Source organism: Oryctolagus cuniculus, chromosome 11 (genome assembly GCF_964237555.1).
Source record: "Oryctolagus cuniculus chromosome 11, mOryCun1.1, whole genome shotgun sequence".
In the NCBI taxonomy this organism is placed as follows: Eukaryota; Metazoa; Chordata; class Mammalia; order Lagomorpha; family Leporidae; genus Oryctolagus; species Oryctolagus cuniculus.
The window spans coordinates 118,494,092-118,515,009 of record NC_091442.1 but is presented as its reverse complement, the minus strand read 5'-3'; the positions used below and the strand labels follow the sequence as shown (position 1 = coordinate 118,515,009).

General features: G+C 61.9%; 1 protein-coding gene across 2 annotated transcripts in view; it reads left to right on the top strand.

Moving 5' to 3' along the window:
- The window catches only part of ARFGAP3 (ARF GTPase activating protein 3), a 41,234-nt gene that overhangs the window by 11,728 nt on the left and 8,588 nt on the right, over nucleotides 1-20,918 (top strand). The window contains exons 3-9 of one of the 2 annotated variants that reach the window (XM_070052997.1): nucleotides 4,166-4,238; nucleotides 6,981-7,112; nucleotides 7,896-7,979; nucleotides 10,268-10,355; nucleotides 11,482-11,541; nucleotides 12,971-13,017; nucleotides 13,493-13,632. In XM_070052997.1, coding sequence (XP_069909098.1) covers nucleotides 4,166-4,238; nucleotides 6,981-7,112; nucleotides 7,896-7,979; nucleotides 10,268-10,355; nucleotides 11,482-11,541; nucleotides 12,971-13,017; nucleotides 13,493-13,632 — 624 coding nt within the window. The remainder of the gene's footprint in view (nucleotides 1-4,165; nucleotides 4,239-6,980; nucleotides 7,113-7,895; nucleotides 7,980-10,267; nucleotides 10,356-11,481; nucleotides 11,542-12,970; nucleotides 13,018-13,492; nucleotides 13,633-20,918) is intronic. The other variant, XM_070052998.1, reaches the window with a different exon arrangement.

The following is a 20,918-nucleotide window of genomic DNA, read 5'->3' as shown; positions in this document are numbered from 1 at the left end:
GTTTGCAGAGAAAGCGAGCCAGAGATCTTCCATCTGCTGGTTCACTCCCTACATGGCTGCAATGGCCAGGTCAGGACCAGGCTGAAGCCAGAAGCGTGGAATTCTGTCTGGATCTCCCACGCAGGTGCAGGGGCCCAAGCACTTGGGCCATCTTCCACTGCCTTCCCAGGCCACAGCAGAGAGCTGGATCGGGAGTGGAGCAGCCGGGACTAGAACCTGTGCCCATGTGAGATGCGGGCGTCACAGGCGGCAGCTTCATGTGCCGCGTCACAGGGCCGGCCCCTCTGGTTGGCTTTTTCAAGTGTAGGTGGAGCTGCTCTTTGGATATTTCCACGGACAAATCCCGGACGCTCGCTCATCGGGAAAAAGTCCAAGCAGCTCCGAGCTGTGGGAAGAGAGAAGTGAACGTGCCCCTCCAGAATCCCTTAGCCCTCTTCTTCCTCTCCGCTGCCAGCCACACACGTGCATGCTCACACACATGTGTGCACACATGCACTCACACTCACACACTCATACACACACATGTAGGCATACACACGCACACACGCTCAACACTCATACAGTCTCACACACACACATGTGCACACCTGCACTCACACACTCATACACACACATATCGACATACTCACACAGCACTCAGGTCATACACACACTCACATTCTCACACACATGTGCACACATATACTCACACACTCAACACTCACACAGTCTCACATTCACACACATGTACACGCAACTTGCACATGTGCAGTTACACGCACACGCACACACTTTCACGTGCATGTGCACACACATATGCACACATGTGCACACTACCACATGTGCACACACTCTCTGTCACTCTCATGTGGAAGCAGTCCCAGGCGTGATCTCTGTTCACGGAGGCATGGGTGGTAGGTTTCTTTGAGTGGAGTTTTTTTAAACTCCAAGCACACTTTAGAAAGGAAGAATTGATAAGCTGCGACTGGCCTGCAGTGGGGCCGTGGGGCAGGTTAGGAGTGCAGGGCTGGGTGGGCTGCTCTGTGGCCGAGCCGGCCGGCCGTGTGGACCCCCGGGACCTCCGCCCAGCGCCCGCTGTGCTGTCCGAGTCGCCGGTGCTGTTCTCCCGCCCTGCTTCTCCATGAGCTCGCAGTTCAGCCTTTCATGAGCTCATGCAGGGTGGGGGACCGGACCCCAGCCTTGGTCGGATGGGGCGGGGGCACGGGCGAGCTCAGACGCTGCGTGGAGAGGAGACGACCAAGCAGCTCCCGCCGGGCGGAAGGTGAGGTGGAGCAGACCAGGGGAGGTAGCGTTTGCAGAGATCGTGGGAGGCCTGGTGAGGTTTTGAAACAGGTTAGCACGCAGGCCGGTGAGAAGACAGCGAGAGGCCAGAGGAGGTGGAGCAGCCCCCAGCGGGGGTCGTGCGGCGAGGTGCAGGGCCGCAGCCGCCAGGGCGGGGCTTCCTCTGAGCGCGGAGGCCCCGGAGGGTGACGGCAGGGAGGCTGAGCAGGAGGCAGCGTTGGGGGAGGTGAGCAAGGCCTAGGGGCCGGAGCCGGCTGCTGGGGGCCGGCCTCCATAGCCCTGGGCTGGCAGATGCCACGGTGTGTCAGGTGAGGAGGGTGGAAGACTTCGTGTAAAGTTTGACGCCTGGCACAGCCCTGGCGCAGCCCTGGCACGTGTTGGCAGTGACCCCCTGGAGGTCGTCTGGGTGCCGCTTTTAGTGCAGAAAGGTGACACTTTGGGGCCGGTGTTAGGGCGTAGCGGGCAGGGCCAGCACCTGTGACGCCAGCATCCCACATGGGCGCCAGTTCCCACATGGGCGCCAGTTCTAGTCCCAGCTGCTACATGGGCACTGGTTTGAGTCCTGGCTGCTCCACTTCTGATCCAGCTCTCTGCTGTGGCCTGGGAGAGCAGTAGAAGATGGCCCAAGTCCTTGGGCCCCTGCACCCTCCTGGGAGACCCGGAAGAAGCTCCTGGCTCCTGGCTTCAGATTGGCCCAGCTCTGGCCATTGTGGCCATCTGGGGAGTGAACCAGCTGATGGAAGACCTCTTCCCTCCCTCCCTCCCTCCCTCCCTCTCTCTCTCTCTCTCCCTCCCCCACTGCCTCTTTGTAACTTTGCCTCTCAAACTCTCAAGTAAATAAATAAATCTTTAAAAAAAATAGAAGATAGAACCTGTGGCAGGGTACCCCGTGGTTTAACAATGGTGCGGTGTTTACCGGGAGCCCGGTGCTCAAAATAAGTCACTCTCCAGTGATTCCTCATTTACGGGTGAGGACGGCAAAACTGCGAGGGCCCGGAGCTGAAGCCCGTAGTGTCTCTGTCTCTGCGGAGACCGGGCTGCCGCCGCTGCCCCGCTGCGGCTACGCAAGTGTCCCCCAACCCCCCACCCCGGGTGCGAGATCGGCGACGGCTCGGCCATCTTGCTTGGAGAGGAGAAGTTCTAAAAGGAGGTTTGGTTTTTTTTCTTTTCTGCTTGTTTGCCTTTGGGAAACCGATTGCTTGTCAAGTGTGGTTTAATTTTTACTTTTGTACATCACCATGAAGTGGGTTTCATCTCAATTAGCCGTTGGCTTGGAAACAACTCGGATCCCACACGAGGGTTAAACAGTATCAATAGCAAGACATTAGTGGGGAGGGCTCAGCAGGTGAGGAGCCCGGGTCCCAGCTCCACTTGCGCCCAGGTTCCTGCTGACACATGCCTGGGGTGGGGGCAGCAGCAGGCGATGGCTCACATGCTGGGGTCCACGCCCCACACGTGGGAGACCCCAGCTGGGCTCTGGACCCAGCCCTGGCTGTCGCAAGCATGTAGGGGAGTGAACCAGCAGATGCATTGTGCCCTGCGGTCTGCTGTGCGCCCTGCCCGTTTGGTAAAGCTGCTGTGCCCATTCTAAAATACCCACGTTGCCCTGCAGTGGGCGTGGGGCCGGCTTGCGTTCCGGGTGAAGGCTGCACAGCGGAGCCCGGGGCAGGGGCTGTCACTGGGACTTCCTCGCTGCACGCGCCGTGTCTGCTCTCTTCTCACGCCGACGTGAGCAGGGGCTGGAGGGGCTGCGGCGTTCGCTTCAGGAACACCGAGTCCGGCATCGCCTGCCCTCCGCGCTGGGGGTGATGTTGGGAGGTGAGGCCGAGCGTCCGGGAGCAGGCACTTGGCGCAGCAGTTAAGGTGCTGCCTGGGGGGAGGGGCCGGCGTCCGGCACAGCCTGGTAAACCTCCACCTGCAACACCGGTGTCCCACATAGGCGCCAGCTCGGGTGCCTGCTGCTCCCCGCTGATGGACTTGGGAAAGCAGGGAGGAGGGCTCAAGTGTTTGGACCCCTGCCACCCAGGAGGGAGACCAGGGCGGAGTCTCTGGCTCCTGGCTTCGGGGCAGACAGCTTCGGCTGTTGTGGCCGTCTGGGGAGTGAACCAGTGGATGGGGGTGCTCGGGCTCTCTCTCTCTCTCTCTCTCTCTGTGTGTGTGTGTGTAGGTATGTCTTACCCTCTCTTTGTCATTCTACCTTTCAAATAAATCTTAAAAATAAAAAGACAATGCTTGGGATACCGCCTCCTGTATCAGAGCGGGCTGGGTTCAAGTCAGCTCTGCTCCCAGTTCCAGCTCCTGCTGCTGCAGACCCTGGGAGCAGCAGGGACAGCTCAAGGAGTTGGGTCCCTGCCACCCACAGGGAGACCTGGGTGGAGCTCCTGGCTCCTCGCTCAGTCTGGCCCAGTCCTGGGCGGTGGCAGGCAGGTGAGGAGAGAGCTAGCAGGTGGGAGATGTCTCTCTCTCTCTCTCTCTCTCTCTTAAAACAAATAAAGAGAGCGAGCATCACTCGAGCTCCTCGTGCAGGAGACACTGAACAGGCAGGAAACTGGCCTGAGGATACCCAGCGGCGCCTTATTAGGGGCAGAGATCTGTCACCAGATTTTAGCTCAAACCCCTCCAGGGGTGGAGGCAAGGAGCGGGGGTTGTTCCCATGCAGTGCAGGGGCACAGAGGAGACTGCTGGCCTGACCTGGCTGACTCGTGGGCCCGGCAGAGCCGAACCGGCCATCGGGGCTGCCTGTGCCTCCACGCTGGAGTCCTGGCGTCCCGGGGCATGTGCCCCCGTCCACACAAACAGAGCTCTTTAGGACCCTGAAGCCCCAGGACACGTGGCCTGGTCCTGGGCAGGAGGGGCACTGACTGTGCATCTTCTCTCCGTTTAGGTCTACGGAGTTGGATTCCAACTGGTCTTGGTTTCAGCTGCGCTGCATGCAGGTTGGAGGGAACGCTAACGCCGTAAGTCCCCTCTGCTGCTCGTGAGTGGCTGGTGCTCTGCTGAAGGGGGGCTCACCCGCGCGGGGCCCTGGGGGAGGGGTCAGGACCGGCCGGGGAACCTGTCCCACACCTGGGAGGCCCAGGGCCCATGCCGGGATGCGGTGAGTGCAGGGCTGACAGGCACCCTCTCCTGGACAGTGGTGGCTGGAGGAGCCGGGACCCCGCAACTCCTCGTGACAGTGTCTTGCGCACAGCGTGGGGTACCTGTAAAATGAGCTAGAACATAAGGCAGAATGAGCAGAGCGGGAGGTGTAGGAGGGAATTAAGTCGGCGTGACTGCGGCAAGTCAGTGTTCTGAGTCAGGGTTGTTTGGGGGATGGAAAGTGTGCGGAGGACAAAACGGTTTTCTTATAATCTGATAAGAGAGCTTGGAGCCAAACGATTGTTATTTCATTAAGGCTAAGCCATAGTTTAAAGAATACACAACATCATGAAAGCCAGACGTTGAGGTCAAATAGGTCAGGTAAGTGCTGGCAGAGAGAGGACACCAGAGCTTACTTTTTTCAAGATTTATTTATTTATGTTGCAAGTCAGAGTTACAGAAAGAGAGGAAAGAGAGAGAGAGAGGGAGAGGGAGAGGGAGAGAGAGAGAGAGAGAGCGAGCATGAGCGCTCTGTCTTCCATCTGCTGGTTGCCCACGTGGCTGAAGCCAGGAGCCAGAGGAGTCTCCGGGTCTCCGCATGGGTGCAGGGGCCCAAGCACCTGGGCCATCTCCGCTGCTTTTCCCAGACCGGACGTGGAGCAGCGAGAAAACGACCCTCACCTGTGTGGGACGCGGGAGGCATTGAGGCGGCGGCTTTACTCCCCGCGCCCCAGGGCCAGCCCCTGAGGGTACTGAGCTCTGCTGTGAATTTGTCACGTGAATGAAGTCATCGAGTTATACACTTATTATTAAGAGGAACTGTCAAGCTTAAATTATATCTACAGTTGTTTTTATTGGTAATATAATACACATATTTGTGCACTTAAAAAACAGAATGGGGGGCTTGGCACCGTGGTGCAGTAGGTTACTCCTCTGCCTGTGGTGCCGGCATCCCATATGGGCACCGGTTCTAGTCCCGGCTGCTCCTCTTCCCATCCAGCTATCTGCTGGGGAAGCAGTGGAGGATGGCCCAAGTCCTTGGGCCCCTGCACCCACGTGGGAGACCCGGATGAAGCACCTGGTTTGCTGGCTCACCCCCAACCTTTGAGGCCATTTAGGAAGTGAATCAGTGGATGGAAGATCTCCCTCTGTCTGTGTGTTTCTCCCTCTCTCTGTCTGTAACTCTGCCTTTCAAATAAATAAATAAATCTTTGAATCAATCAATTAATAATAAAAAAAAAACAGGATTTGATGGTTCCGTAACCAGAGGAGTTAAATGTGGATTTGCATGCTGTTGTGAGGCACTGGCCATGGGCCCTGTAATAAACTAAGATTGTTTCTCACTGTTCAGGAGAAGTTCTGCCCCTCTCGGGAATGCGTGCCTGCGGTGTTTCGGGCGTCTCCTCAGAAACGTGTGCACATTATCACGATGCCTGCAGACTTGTTCCTAAACCTCAGATGAGGGCCAGGGTCACAGAGGCCCCTCCCACACCACGGAACTCTCCCGGCTGCAGAAGGGGGAGGCGACGGGAGGGAGGGAGCGAGGGGTCCGCTCAGCACTCGCTGAGCTGCAGGTTGGGGCTTGGAACCACCCTGCTGGGGCTGGAATTCCAGCTGTGCCCCTCACCATCCCTGCGGCCTTGGGCCAGTCAGAGCCTCACAGCTCTGGGAGCCAAGGACGCCATGAGGACCCTCTCCTGGTGTTGCTGTGCGCAGCAGGGATGGCTGCCCCCCAAGAACACTGCGCCCGCAAAGTGATGGGAATGGCATGGCCAGGGGTTCAGAGGCGCTGCTTCCTTCAAGTGGGAGGGCTGAGGCTGGTGTGTGCACACGGTCCCGGGGAGGGCTGAGGCTGGTGTGTGCACACGGTCCTGGTGGGGGCTGGTGCTGGTGTGTGCACACGGTCCTGGTGGGGGCTGGGGCTGGTGTGTGCACACGGTCCCGGGGAGGGCTGGGGCTGGTGTGTGCACATGGTCCTGGTGGGGGCTGGGGCTGGTGTGTGCACACGGTCCTGGTGGAGGCTGAGGCTGGTGTGTGCACTTGGTCCCGGGGAGGGGCTGGGGCTGGTGTGTGCACTTGGTCCCGGGGAGGGCTGGGGCTGGTGTGTGCACACGGTCCCGGGGAGGGGCTAGGGCTGGTGTGTGCACTTGGTCCCGGGGAGGGCTGGGGCTGGTGTGTGCACATGGTCCTGGTGGGGGCTGAGGCTGGTGTGTGCACACGGTCCCGGGGAGGGCTGGGGCTGGTGTGTGCACGGTCCTGGTGAGGAGGTGGCACTGAGCAGGGGCCCCACCTCCCTGTGCCGTGCATCCCAGTCCTGATCTAGCGGGGTCCAGGCTGAGGCCGTGGTCCCGAGCGGACCGCCTGCCCCAGGGGCAGCTTCCTGGAGACACAGACAGTTCTTCCGTTCTGGGACGCAAGTCCCCCTCTGACCGCCCCAGCGGCGAGGTGGGTCCGTGGAGGCGGCTCCCTGACCGCGGGCAGAAGTGTGCATGTGCTGGTGCTCTCCTCACGGTGTTTCATCCTGCCGGTGCCGCCAGCACCGGGTCGTGCGTGGGCGGGTGCCGCGATGTGGGGCCGGACGTGGCGTCTCGATTAACCTGTGCGCCTCTGTTAATCCACAGTCTTCCTTCTTCCATCAACACGGCTGTGCCACCAGTGACACCAACGCCAAGTACAACAGCCGCGCCGCTCAGCTCTACAGGGAGAGGGTCAAGTCGCTGGCCTCGCAAGCCACGCGGAAGCATGGCACCGACGTAGGTGGCCCTTTCGAATTTGTCGCTGGCTCCCTCGTAGGAAGCAGCAGGTCTCCGAGTCCCATTGCCCAAGACGCCAGGGTTGCGTGTTCTCGCCGCGGCCGGCGTTGTCCCCGGGGGAGCGCCGCGCTGGGTGCTGGCTGTCGCCGGCCGGCCCCCACGTGGCCTCCGTGGTGTGGGTTTCTGTTCAGAGACTCCTTACTGCCTGACGGTGTTGACTCCTGAGGAGGGGCCGTGCCCGCGCGTGGTCAAAGCTTCCCAACACGCGCGTCTCCTGCAGCCCTCGTGTGCTCCGGGCCCCACATGGCCCAGCAGTGCCGCGCCGGGGACCACCTCTGACAAGGAAGGTGCGCACGGTGTGAAACCTGCTGCAGACGCACGCGTGTCTGGCATGCGTGAGGACTGGCACCGGAAGGCGCGTGCCTGGTCCGGCTCAGCCGGGCACGTGCTTGCGGGGTGATGGGTCTGCCGATGGCTGGAACCAGTGCGGGCGCCAGCCTCAGCCCATGGGGGATCCGTGCCCACGGGCTCCGCGAGTGCAGAGCCGACTGTGGCTGGAGCCTGCCCACACAGGCCACGGCCTCGATCCCTCCTCGGAAGCCGCGGGGTCTCCTCCGGGACTGGAGCAGAGCCTAGCGGGGGCCACGTCAGTGACGCGCCGGGGCCCTTGGTGGGCGGGAACCGACATGACAGCCTTGGCGTTTGGGAGGGCAGCGAAGCGGGTGAACCGGAGCCCACTCGCGACCGGTGGTGGTGCTGAGCTCTGCCTGTGTTCCGTTCCAGCTGTGGCTCGACAGCTGTGTGGTCCCGCCTTCGTCCCCGCCCCCAAAGGAGGAAGACTTTTTTGCTGCTCACGCCTCTCCTGAGGTACGTATTGTGCTTGGGTGGCAGCGGCGACTGGGAGCCTGGGGGCCTGGGTCTGGGGACTGGGGCCTGGGTCTGGGTCTGGGGTCTGGGTCTGGGGTCTGGGGCCTGGGTCTGGGGTCTGGGGTCTGGAGCCTGGGTCTGGGGTCTGTGGCCTGGGTCTGGGGTCTGTGGCCTGGGTCTGGGTCTGGGGTCTGGGTCTGGGGTCTGGGTCTGGGGTCTGGGTCTGGGGACTGGGGCCTGGGTCTGGGTCTGGGGTCTGGGTCTGGGGTCTGGGTCTGGGGTCTGGGGCCTGGGTCTGGGGTCTGGGGTCTGGGGCCTGGGTCTGGGGTCTGTGGCCTGGGTCTGGGTCTGGGGTCTGGGTCTGGGGTCTGGAGTCTGGGGCCTGGGGTCTGGGGACGGATATGGGGCCCTGGGGTCTGGGGGCCTGGGGCCTGGGGTCTGGGGTCTGGGGCCTGGGGTCTGAGGTCTGGGGTCTGGGGGTCTGGGGACATGGATATGGGGCCCTGGGGTCTGGGGGCCTGGGGCCTGGGGTCTGGGGTCTGGGTCTGGGGGACTAGGGGCCTGGGGTCTGGGGCCTGGGTCTGGGGTCTGGGGTCTGGGTCTGGGGTCTGGGGCCTGGGGTCTGGGGTCTGGGTCTGGAGCCTGGGTCTGGGGTCTGGGGTCTGGGGTTTGGGTCTGGGGTCTGGGGCCTGGGTCTGGGGCCTGGGGTCTGGAGCCTGGGGTCTGGGGCCTGGGATCTGGGGTCTGGGTCTGGAGCCTGGGTCTGGGGTCTGGGGCCTGGGTCTGGGGTCTGGGTCTGGGGTCTGGGGCCTGGGTCTGGGGTCTGGGGCCTGGGGTCTGGGGTCTAGGGCTTGGGTCTGGGGCCTGGGTCTGGGGTCTGGGGTCTGGGGCCTGGGTCTGAGGTCTGGGGTCTGGGTCTGGGGTCTGGGGCCTGGGTCTGGGGGTCTGGGGCCTGGGTCTGGGGCCTGGGGTCTGGGGCCTGGGTCTGGGGCCTGGGTCTGGGGTCTGGGTCTGGGGTCTGGGGCCTGGGTCTGGGGCCTGGGGTCTGGGGCCTGGGATCTGGGGTCTGGGGCCTGGGGCCTGGGTCTGGGGCCTGGGTCTGGGGCCTGGGGTCTGGGGTCTGGGGTCTGGGTCTGGGGTCTGGTGCCTGGGTCTGGGATCTGGGGTCTGGGTCTGGGGTCTGGGGTCTGGGGCCTGGGTCTGGGGTCTGGGGCCTGGGGCCTGGGGTCTGGGGCCTGGGATCTGGGGTCTGGGGTCTGGAGCCTGGGTCTGGGGTCTGGGGTCTGGGGTCTGGGGTCTGTGGCTGGGTCTGGGGCCTGGGGTCTGGAGCCTGGGTCTGGTGTCTGGGGTCTGTGGCCTGGGTCTGGGTCTGGGGCCTGGGTCTGGGTCTGGGGTCTGGGTCTGGGGTCTGGGGCCTGGGTCTGGGGTCTGGGGCCTGGGTCTGGGGTCTGGGGTCTGGGTCTGGGGTCTGGGGCCTGGGGTCTGGGGTCTGGGTCTGGAGCCTGGGTCTGGGGTCTGGGGTCTGGGGCCTGGGTCTGGGGCCTGGGGTCTGGGGTCTGGGGTCTGGGTCTGGGGTCTGGTGCCTGGGTCTGGGATCTGGGGTCTGGGTCTGGGGTCTGGGGTCTGGGGCCTGGGTCTGGGGCCTGGGGCCTGGGTCTGGGGCCTGGGGCCTGGGGTCTGGGGCCTGGGATCTGGGGTCTGGGTCTGGAGCCTGGGTCTGGGGTCTGGGGTCTGGGGTCTGGGGTCTGTGGCCTGGGTCTGGTGTCTGGGGTCTGGAGCCTGGGTCTGGTGTCTGGGGTCTGTGGCCTGGGTCTGGGTCTGGGGCCTGGGTCTGGGGTCTGGGGTCTGGGTCTGGGGTCTGGGGCCTGGGTCTGGGGTCTGGGGCCTGGGTCTGGGGTCTGGGGTCTGGGTCTGGGGTCTGGGGCCTGGGGTCTGGGGTCTGGGTCTGGAGCCTGGGTCTGGGGTCTGGGGTCTGGGGTTTGGGTCTGGGGTCTGGGGCCTGGGTCTGGGGCCTGGGGTCTGGAGCCTGGGTCTGGGGTCTGGGGTCTGGGGTCTGGGGCCTGGGTCTGGGGCCTGGGTCTGGGGTCTGGGGCCCGGGGTCTGGGGCCGGGGCCTGGGTCTGGGGGTCTGGAGCCTGGGTCTGGGGTCTGGGGCAGGTCTGGATGGCGTCGGCTGTGATCCGTGCTTTCTGCCTGCAGCAGTGCAGAGCTGGCTGAGGGCCGCCCGCTTCCCCCACTCTGATTCTTGTGGGGCCTCGGTCTGCTAATGGTTCTCTCCCTCTGCCTCAGGTGAGCAGCCCAGCCTGGGCATCGGCACAGCCAGAGCCACCTCCCCTAACACCGAAGGCCGCGGAGACCGCGCCCGGGAGCAGCACAGGTGACCCTGCGGAGCCACCGTGTCGCGTGCCCTGGGCCCCGGTGGCTGCGCAGGCGCTGAGCGTTTGGTGCAGATTCCTCCACGTCGGCAGGGCGATGCCGCACGCAGGTCCCGTGTAGCCGGGAGTGGGGGCGCAGAGAAGGCTTCCTTAAGGGCACCAGACAGTCCGTTAGAGGGTGAAGCTGCTGAGGGTTTTAAGAGACTTACGTGAAAGGCAGCACCGCGGAGAGAGATCTTCCATCTGCTGGTTCACTTCCCTCGACGGCCACCACAGCCAGACCGTGCCAGGCGCACGCCAGGAACCCACGACTCCATCTGGGTCTCCCCGTTTGTGCCAGGGGCCCGGCCACTTGGGGCCATCTTCCATTGCCTTCCCAGGCATATTAGCAAGGAGCTGAATCCGAAGCGAAACAGCTGGGATTCAGACCGGTGCTTTGATGTGGGACGCCAGCGTCACGGGGTGACCCAGCCCGCGGTGCCACAGTGCCAGCCCCAGGACTGGGCACTCTGAATCTTAAGCTACAGTTTGGAATGGTACTAATTGAAGAGACCACTAACAGTCTTTTTTTTTTTTAAGATTTGTTTTATTTATTTGAAAGGCAGAGTTACAGGGAGAGAGAGTGGGAAAGAGAGAGAGAGCGAGCGAGCGAGCGAGCTCCATCTACTGGCTCACTCCCCAAGGGGCTGCCACAGCCAGGGCTGGGCCAGGTCAAAGCCAGGAGCCAGGAGCTTCCTCCAGGTCTCCCATGTGGTGCAGGGCCAGGGACTTGGGCCATCCTCCCCTGCTTTCCCAGGTGCATTAGCAGGGAGCTGGATTGGAAGTGGAGCAGCTGGGGCTCAAGCCAGCACCCATATGGGACGCCGGCACTGCAGGCCACAACTTAACCTGCTATGTGACAGTGCCACCCCAAAAGTACTGTTGTGTAAGGCCACTGAATGAAAAATACCTCGGGGTTCAGTGAACTTTAAATCGAAGTTCTTACGGTGATGGGCTCTGGAGCTGCACAGCAGGGAGACTGTTGATGGGCTAGGTAGGGCGAGGTGGGCACTGGGCAGACGAACACGCACGCTCACGGGCACCGTGGTGGGTGTTTCCCGCATCAACATCGGTGTGTGACATTTCCAGGCGGACTGGAACCCGGACCAAGCGTGGAAGGCCTCAACGCCCCGGCAAAGGCCGCCCCAGGTACGACCCTCCGCCCCAGCTCCGTCCAGGACGTGAGTCAGGTCACGGTGTAGCCAGATCTCGGCCTGAGAGGGGCTGCTGTGTAGCAACTGGGTCGATGAACAGAGAAGGCCAAGGAGCCTGTGCGGCTGAGAGCCTGGAGCCACGGTCTACACCGCCCCCGCTTACTGGGGAGCTCAACGGGTCAGAGCGTCCACACCACCCCTGCTTACTGGGGGCTCGGTGGTCAGAGCGTCTACACTGCCCCCGCTTACTGAGGAGTTGAGTGATCAGAGCGTCTACACCACCCCCGCTTACTGGGGAGCTCAGTGGTCAGAGCGTCTACACTGCCCCTGCTTACTGGGGGCTCAGCAGTCAGAGCGTCTACACCGCCCCTGCTTACTGGGGGCTCAGTGGTTAGAGTGTCTACACCGCCCCCGCTTACTGGGGGCTCGGTGGTCAGAGCGTCTACACTGCCCCTGCTTACTGGGGAGCTCAGCGGTCAGAGCGTCTATACCACCCCCACTTACTGGGGAGCTGAGTGGTCAGAGCGTCTACACCGCCCCCGCTTACTGGGGAGCTGAGTGGTCAGAGTGTCTACACCACCCTCGCTTACTGGGGAGCTGAGTGGTCAGAGCGTCTACACGAACCCCGCTTACTGGGGGCTCAGCAGTCAGGGCGTTCACACCGCCCCCGTGTTCTTCTCTCAGATTTTAGGATAGGTGAACTAGTACTGAACTGTTGGTTACCGGGGATTCTCTGAAGTGGACGCTCACTGGGAAGTAGCTGCTTGGGCGAGAGGCGGCGCAGCTCTTAGAAGCCGGCTCTGGCCGGAGGGATGGGCAGGCCGTGCCCACGCGGGGCGCGTCCCCAGTGCCGCGCTGGGCGGAAGTTCCCCTCTGGCTGCCGTGGTGTGTGCTGTGTCCCCTACAGCGCACTCTCAGCTCCTAAGGAGAAGCGAGGCCTTGTGCTGGCTGTCGCCAAACCGGATCCTATAACAGCGCGGGCGCCGCGACTCGGGGCTGCCGGTCTCCCGGAGCTCGCCTGCTGCTTCCGCGCCACGTTAGGCAGCGCTGAGCTAGCGGAGCGCTGTCCGTCCTCACTGGCCCACGCGCGGGGTCTGTGTGAGTGGGGGAGGGCTCCGGCCGCGGCTCCCCTGTGCGCGGGGCTGGTGGCGCGCGGTTCTGAGAGCAGAGCTTCCCGGGAGGGTTAGGGTTAGGGTTAGCCGCAGTCTGCAGTCGGGGGCGGGCAGGCCCGAGAGCGCCGAGCCCGGCCAGCGGAGAAGGCGGCCCGCGCTGGCGACGCACGGCCCGGGAGCCCGGCCAGCGGAGGTGGCGGCACGGGGCGGTGTGGAGAGAGGCACGGGGCGGTGTGGAGAGAGGCGCGGGGCGGTGTGGAGAGAGGCGCCGGAGCTTTCTGACGGGCTGATGCTGGTTTTATTTTTTGGCAGAGGCGCCCTCTCTCATCAAAAAGAAGCCAAATCAAGCTAAAAGAGGAGTGAGTATTATTCATAAAATATCGGGTACTGTGGCTTTTCAAGCCAAAAAGTCCCTCTGTCAGGTTAATTTATTTGCATTTTTAAAATGTTGAGCCGTAGCCTAAGTGTGGCTTTGACCAAGAGTCCTATGTTTCGTTCAGTGCGATGAATGTTCTAGAATGAGTGTTTAACGTTTCTTCTGCCGCAGAAACCTTTAGAAAGTGCGCCTGCCCCCGCCCCGGCCCGGCCCTGTGTCCGTGTGGGCACTGAGGCCCCGACCCCACAGCACCGCGTGGGGCGCCCTGAGCGGCGCCGGCGGCAGGGCCTGGGTTTGATCCCGGCTCCGCCGCCGTCCGGCTGTGTGGTCTCGGCCAGGTCACCTAGGCCGCGTGACCTCGGTGTCCACGTCTGGGAACTGGGCAGAACAGGGGTGAGGCGCCGGCGGATCGGGAGCCTCAGCAGGTGGGCCCGACCGGACTGTAACCTCTCTTCCAGCTCGGGGCCAAAAAGGGAAGCTTGGGAGCCCAGAAACTGGCGAGTTCGTGCTTCGAGGACATTGAAAAGCAAGCTCGGGCTGCCGACAAGAGGAAGGAGCAGGAAGACGGGGCCAGGGCGGCACCCAAGGAGGAGTCCATGTGAGTCTGACTGCTACAGTCCGCCAGCTCCAGGACCGCCTGGGAGTGTGCACGCGTGTGCATGCGTGTGCACGCGTGTGCATGTGTGTACACGTGTGTGTGTGTGCGTGCAGAGTGATGCTGTGGAAACTTCTGTTGTAAGGGAGGAGACCCGTGGTGAGGGTGGAGCCGGTGTCAGTGAGAGAGGGAGGGAGAGAGGGAGGGAGAGAGAGAGAGAGCGCGCGTCTCGGGGAAACACAAACGGAAACCGCAGTGAGACAGCACTGCACGGCCACGAGGGCGGCTGCCACGGAAAGGAGCAGACGGGCGGAGCTGGAGGCGCAGGCCCGGGAGGGTGTACGAGGGTGCCGGGAAAAACCGTTTGGCGGTCCCTTTAAAAGCCAAACGTACAGTTGCCGCGTGGCCCAGCAAGTCCGTGCCTGGTGTGCTCTCGAGAGACTGGCGTGACGTGCGTCCACACGAGCACCCACACGTGGCCACTCACGGCAGCATCCCCAGACACCCAAAGCAGAACAACCCCGATGCCCATCCGCTGATGACGGTAACGTGCGGCCTGGCCACACGTGAGCCGTCACCCAGCCGAGAGGCGTCACCCAGCCGAGAGGCGTCACCCAGGCGAGAGCCGTCACCCAGCCGAGAGGCGTCACCCAGCCGAGAGCCGTCACCCAGCCGAGAGGCGTCACCCAGCCGAGAGGCGTCACCCAAGATGCTCATGTGAGGAAGAGGCCGCTCCGCGCCCACTCGCCGCGCCCACGCCTGTGACAGGTGCAGGCCGGGGCGGGCCTGGTGCTGCCAGACACCCTCAGGGCTGCTTGGAGGAGCTGCGGTAGAAACCCCCCAACATGGCCCCCTGCCCGACGTGGTGCTGAGCCAGTGCCGGGGCAGCATTTGTGGCAAAGCGCACAGCCGGGAGCTGGCAGCTGCGGCCCAGGGCGCGGGTTCCTCGAGCGAGTCGAGGCAGCGAGTCAGGGCTCTGAGCTGGAGGGGAGCGTGCGTGGGCAGCTCGCAGCGGCTCTGCTGGCGCACAGTGCCGCGGCCTCCTGTGGCGGTGCGTTCCCTTGGCAATGGCAGGGGTGGGCCCAGGCTGTCCGGCTCAGGGGTAGACTGGGGGTTTGTTTCTGAGCTCCTGTGAAGCTGTGAGAAGCGAGGCTGGCCTGGGGATGTTACCCACGTTAGCCACAGGGTCACGAATCCTCATCACTGGGGCCTCTCACCCTCACTTACTCCCCTAACTTCATTAAGTTAAAAACCGTTTTTTAAAGATTTCTTTATTTGAAAGGCAGAGTTAGAGAGATGGGGAGAGACCAAGATCTTCTATCTGCTGGTTCACCCCTCAAATGTCCACAACGGCCAGGACTGGGCCAGATGGAAGCCAGGAGCCTGGAACTCCATGTGGGTCTCCCACATGGGTGCAGGGGCCCAGGCACTTGGGCCATCTTCTGCTGCTTTCCTAGACACATTAGCAGGGAGCCGGATCAGAAGTGGAACAGCTGGGACTTGAACCGGTGCCCACATGGGATGAGACCTTGGGGCCCCATAAAGTGAACATTGAAGGCACGGGGGTAAAGGGACTCCGCTTCCCTGGAATCAAATCCCAGCTCCTCCGCCTCAATCCAGCTCTCTGCTGTGGCCTGGGAGGACAGAAACGACAGCCCAAGCACGTGGGCCCTGCACCCGTGTGGGGGACCTGGATGGGGCTCCTGGCTCCTGGCTTCCAGCTGTTGCTGGTGTTTGAGGAGTGAACCAGTGTGTGGAAGATTCTCTCTCTGAGATGGAAGGATGGGTGGATGGATGGGTGGGTGGATAGATGGATGGGTGGATGGGTAGATGGGTGGATGGATGGATGGGTAGATGGATGGATGGATGAGTGGATGGATAGGTAGATGGGTGGGTGGATGGGTGGGTGGATGGGTGGGTGGGTGGATGGGTGGGTGGGTGGATAGATGGATGGGTGGATGGGTAGATGGGTGGATGGATGGATGGGTAGATGGATGGATGGATGAGTGGATGGATAGGTAGATGGATGGGTGGATGGGTGGGTGGATGGGTGGGTGGGTGGATGGGTGGGTGGATGGATGGTGGATGGATGGTGGGTGGATGGATGAGTGGGTGGATAGGTGGATGGATGGGTGGATGGGTAGATGGGTGGATGGGTGGATGGATGGGTGGGTGGATGTGTGGATGGGTGGATGGGTGGGTGGATGGGTGGGTGGATAGGTGGATGGGTGGGTGGATGGGTGGGCGTGGATGGATGGGTGGGTGGATGGATGAGTGGGTGGATAGGTGGATGGGTGGGTGGATGGGTGGGTGGATGGGTGGGTGGATGGGTGGGTGGGTGGATGGATGGGTGGATGGGTGGGTGGATGGGTGGATGGGTGGATGGGTGGATAGGTGGGTGGATGGGTGGGTGGGTGGATGGATGGTGGGTGGATGGGTGGAAGGATGGGTGGATGGATGGGTGGGTGGGTGGATGGGTGGGTGGATAGATGGATGGGTGGGTAGATGGATGGAAGGATGGGTGGATGGATGGGTGGGTGGATGGATGGATGGGTGGTGGGTAGATGGGTGGATGGGTGGGTGGGTGGGTGGATGGATTGATGGATGGATGGATGGGTGGATGGATGAGTGGGTGGGTGGATAGATGGATGGGTGGGTGGGTGGATGGATGGATGGATGGATGGGTGGATGGGTGGGTGGATGGGTGGGTGGATGGATGGGTGGGTGGATGGGTCGATGGGTGGGTGGGTGGATGGATGGGTGGATGGATGGGTGGGTGGATGGATGGTGGATGGGTGGATGGGTGGGTGGGTGGATAGGTGGATGGGTGGGTGGATGGGTGGGTGGATGGGTGGGTGGGTGGATGGATGGTGGGTGGATGGGTGGGTGGATGGGTGGGTGGATGGATGGGTGGATGGATGGGTGGGTGGATGGGTGGGTGGATGGATGGGTGGGTAGATGGATGGAAGGATGGGTGGATGGATGGGTGGGTGGATGGATGGATGGGTGGTGGGTAGATGGGTGGATGGGTGGGTGGGTGGATGGATTGATGGATGGATGGATGGGTGGATGGATGAGTGGGTGGATAGATGGATGGGTGGGTGGGTGGATGGATGGGTGGGTGGATAGATGGATGGGTGGGTGGGTGGGTGGATGGGTGGGTGGATGGGTGGGTGGATGGATGGATGAGTGGGTGGATGGATGGATGGGTGGATGGATGAGTGGGTGGATGGGTGGGTGGGTGGATGGGTGGATGGATGGGTGGATGGATGGGTGGATGGGTGGGTGGATGGGTGGGTGGCTGGATGGATGAGTGGGTGGATGGGTGGGTGGGTGGATGGGTGGATGGATGGGTGGATGGATGGATGGATGGGTGGATGGGTGGGTGGGTGGATGGGTGGGTGGATAGATGGATGGGTGGGTGGATGGATGGATGGGTGGATGGGTGGATGGGTGGATGGATGGATGGGTGGGTGGGTGGATGGATAGATTGATGGATGGGTGGATGGGTGGGTGGATGGATGGGTGGGTGGATGGATGGATGGATAGGTGGGTGGGTGGGTGGATGGGTGGGTGGGTGGGAGGGTGGGTCGATAGATAGATAAATGGAGTAAATGGTTAAAAGGGGGAGAAAACTGTCCAGGATAGTCTGTAAAGATCAGGAAAGATCAGCGGCTGCCACGCTCGGGAGGAGAGGGAGCGAGAGTGTCTGCTGTTAGACGTGGAGTTTCTTTTCAGGCTGAGAACTTTCTGGAATTAGGTAGTGGTGACAGTGCCATAACCTTGTGACTGTACTGGAAACGCCTGAGCTTAACCGGGTGAATTTGCCACCGGAATTACGTCTCAGTCACGGAAAAGGCGGCGCGCACAGCCCTGCTGGACTCGCTGCTGGGTCCCAGGGGTCCGATGGCAGGCTGCGGCTCTGGCGCCGTCTCCGGCGGTTTTGAGCCTGGGTCTTGGAGGGGAGGAGGGAGGAGGAGGAGTGTAAGAATGAAGGGGGGTGATGGCACTGGCACGGGATTGTCAGGGTGGAGGGGCTGCAGTGAGCACCCGGCTGGGCTGGGGTCACCTCCCACCCAGGTGCCGGGGCGAGGGTTGCGGCTCAGGAAGGTGAGGGGGGCTGGGCGTCACACGGGAAGGTGGGGGGCTCCAGGGAGGCGGGAGGTAGGGAGAATTGGGAGGCCCTTGAGAGGTGTTTGTTGTGTTGGAAACGGCAGAGCAGTGTGGCCGCCCCGGAGCCGCGTGCGGCCGGGTGTCCGAGCGGGGAAGAGGGGAGGTGCCGGCAGCCGGGGGAAGGGCAGCTTCCTCTCTGTTGTTTTCTGTGTGCAGTTCATTTTTACGGTGCTTTATCTTTACATCTACAAGCGTACTTCTAAAGGTTCACGGGGAAATGGAAAAAGACAAGTTTTGTGCAACAGAATCTTAAAAGCCATGTGTAGTTTTCCCCATAATATGCGTTTTCCATGAACTTTTTTTTCTTTTTTTGGACAAGCAGAGTTAGTGAGAGAGAGAGAAAGGTCTTCCTTCTGTTGGTTCACTCCCCAAATGGCTGCTACGGCCGGCACTGCGCCGATCCGAAGCCAAGAGCCAGGTGCTTCCTCCTGGTCTCCCATGCAGGTGCAGGGCCCAAGCACTTGGGCCATCCTCCACTGCACTCCCGGGCCACAGCAGAGAGCTGGACTGGAAGAGGAGCAACCGGGACAGAACCCGGAGCCCCAACCGGGACTAGAACCCGGGGTGCCAGCGCCACAGGTGGAGGACTAGCCAAGTGAGCCGCGGCACCGGCCTCCATGAACTTTTTTTAAAAAGATTTTATTTATTTATTTGAGTTGTAGAGTTACAGACAGAGAGAGGAAGAGAGAGAGGTCTTCCATCCACTGGTTCACTCCTCAGATGGCCACAATGGCCGGAGCTGTGCTGATCTGAAATCAGGAGCCAGGAGCTTCTTCTGGGTCTCCCACGTGGGTGCAAGGGCCCAAGGACTTGGGCCATCTTCTACTGCTGTCCCAGGCCACAGCAGAGAGCTGGATTGGAAGAGAAGCAGCCAGGACTTGAACCCACACCCATATGGGATGCCGGCACTGCAGGCGGAAGATTAACCTACCGCGCCACAGTGCCAGCCCTTCCATAAACTTTTTGAAGACCCCCCTTATGCAGGATTTCAAAAGTTTTTGCACCAAAATAAACTGATGTTTTAATTCCATTCTCCAAGAACTTCTGGAATCCGTCAGCCCGAGTTCCTGCCGCCCGTGTGGTGGAGGCACTGCCGACACCAGCCTGTGAGGGCTTGAAGGGCTGCACGGGGCTCACTGGGGCACGGCGGTGGACACACTGCGCACCCAGTCAGCGTCCCCTCTCCCCGGCTGAGGACCGGGGAGGGGAGCCCAGCTAACCCGCAGGCACCAGGTATTTCTCCTTGCTGTTGGGTTCTCAGAACACAGGGGGCAGCACTGAACCATTTTTGGATGAAACACTTGGAAGTGATTTTGTACAGTTGATTTTGGGTTCTCACAGACTTGTAGTTTCTCCCACCCAGCTGGGTTGCTGACCCTGGGCAACGGGGAAGGCAGGTCCGAGTGGGGGGGTGTTTGGGAACAGGCCCTGTCCAGGTGGCTCCGGCTGCAGGCTCTCCCAGGCAGGAACCAGATGTGGTCACAGGAGGTGGGAGAGAGAGAGGCGGCAGCCCGAGTGCCACGGTTAGAAGGCGGCACTCGCCCAAATCAGCGTAGCTAAGGGGGGGGGGTGCAGAGCAGGGGTCGTGAACTCGGCTTGGGGAGCCGGGCTGGCTGCTGCCTACTGCTGGGAACAGCCGCGCGGCTCTGCCCGGGTCGGGGTCTGCGCCCAGACCTGCGGCACCAGGGCCGCGCCGCTCAGAGCAGGTGCTCGGGCTCATCCTCAGCAGGGGAAGGCTCGTCTCCAGGTGACCCTCCCAACGGCTGAAAATGAGGGTCTCGCCGCTCCTGAGCCGCCGGGCCATTGCTGGGTGCTGCCCCGCCGGCTGTGAAACCGCTGGGGCTGAGCGCGGTGGCAGGAAGGGCAGGGTGGGGCCTGGCTGCCCAGGACGGCCCAGCAAGGGTTCCTGATTCTCGCTCCGCCCTGCTTCCCGGAGCCTGGACGCCCCCGCCAGGCGTCCTGGGAGGGAGACCCATCCCCGTCTCCGTGTCTTGGAAGGGGAACTTTCTCACCGTCGGCCGCTCACCCCTGGAGGGCCCATCCAGGACAGATAATGATACCTGAGGGAGAGCTACGGCTCAGGGCCTGGGCAGCTACTGTAGTCACGCGGTCCCGGCTGCCGCAGGGTCAGCGGCGAGACACCCGCGGCCTCCGCCCAATCAGAGCCCTTCTCCCTGGACTCACGGGGAAGCCGGGGCGGAGCGTGGTGTCCGCAGGTGGCAGGTGCAGAGCACACGGGGCCTGGTCTGGCCTCCGGGCGAGGTCTGAATAAGGCGTGGGTCGTCCTTTATCTCTGAGGCTCCGCAGAGGACAGAGGCGGAGAGGAGGGGTGGCGTCCGGGTGGGTGTTGCCTGCTGAGGACTGAAGCGGCCGTAACCTGATCTGTGTGATACTGTGAAAGCCAAGTGCAGCATAGGACGCACGGAAGGACTCGTGCCCGACCTAAGGGCGGAGACAGCACAGCAAGCTTACTGATCTTCCCGGAGAGACGGTCGTTCCCGGATGACGCGGAGGTGTGCTTATTATCACTGTGCCGTGTTTGCAAAGCGTTCACGGCATTGTCCAGGATTTCATGAAGTTCTCGATGCCTTAGAGATGCTTGTAGGGCCGGCGCTGTGGCGTAGCGGGTTAATCCTCCACCTGCAGTGCCGGCATCCCATGTGAGTACCAGTTCGAGTCCCAGGTGCTCCACTTCCAATCCAGCTCTCTGCTGTGGCCTGGGAAAGCAGTAGAAGATGGCCCCAGTCCTTGGGCCCCCGCACCCACTTAGGAGACCTGGAAGAAGCTCCTGGCTCCTGGCTTTAGGTTGGCCCAGCTCCAGCTGTTGCAGCCATCTGGGGAGTGAACCAGTGGATGGAAGGCTTCTCTGGTGTCTCTCCCTCTGTCACTCTACCTCTCAAATAAATAAGTAAATAAATCAAAGAAAGAAAGGAAGGAAGGAAGGAAGGAAGGAAGGAAGGAAGGAAGGAAGGAAGGAAGGAATCCTCGTGGGTTAGATCTGCCATTTGCAGGGCCCTGAGGTGGTGCTGTCTTACCGCTGCTACTGCTCCTAGAGGTTCAGGTTTCTTCTATTTTTTTTTTTTTAAGATTTGTGTATTTATTTGAGAGGCAGAATT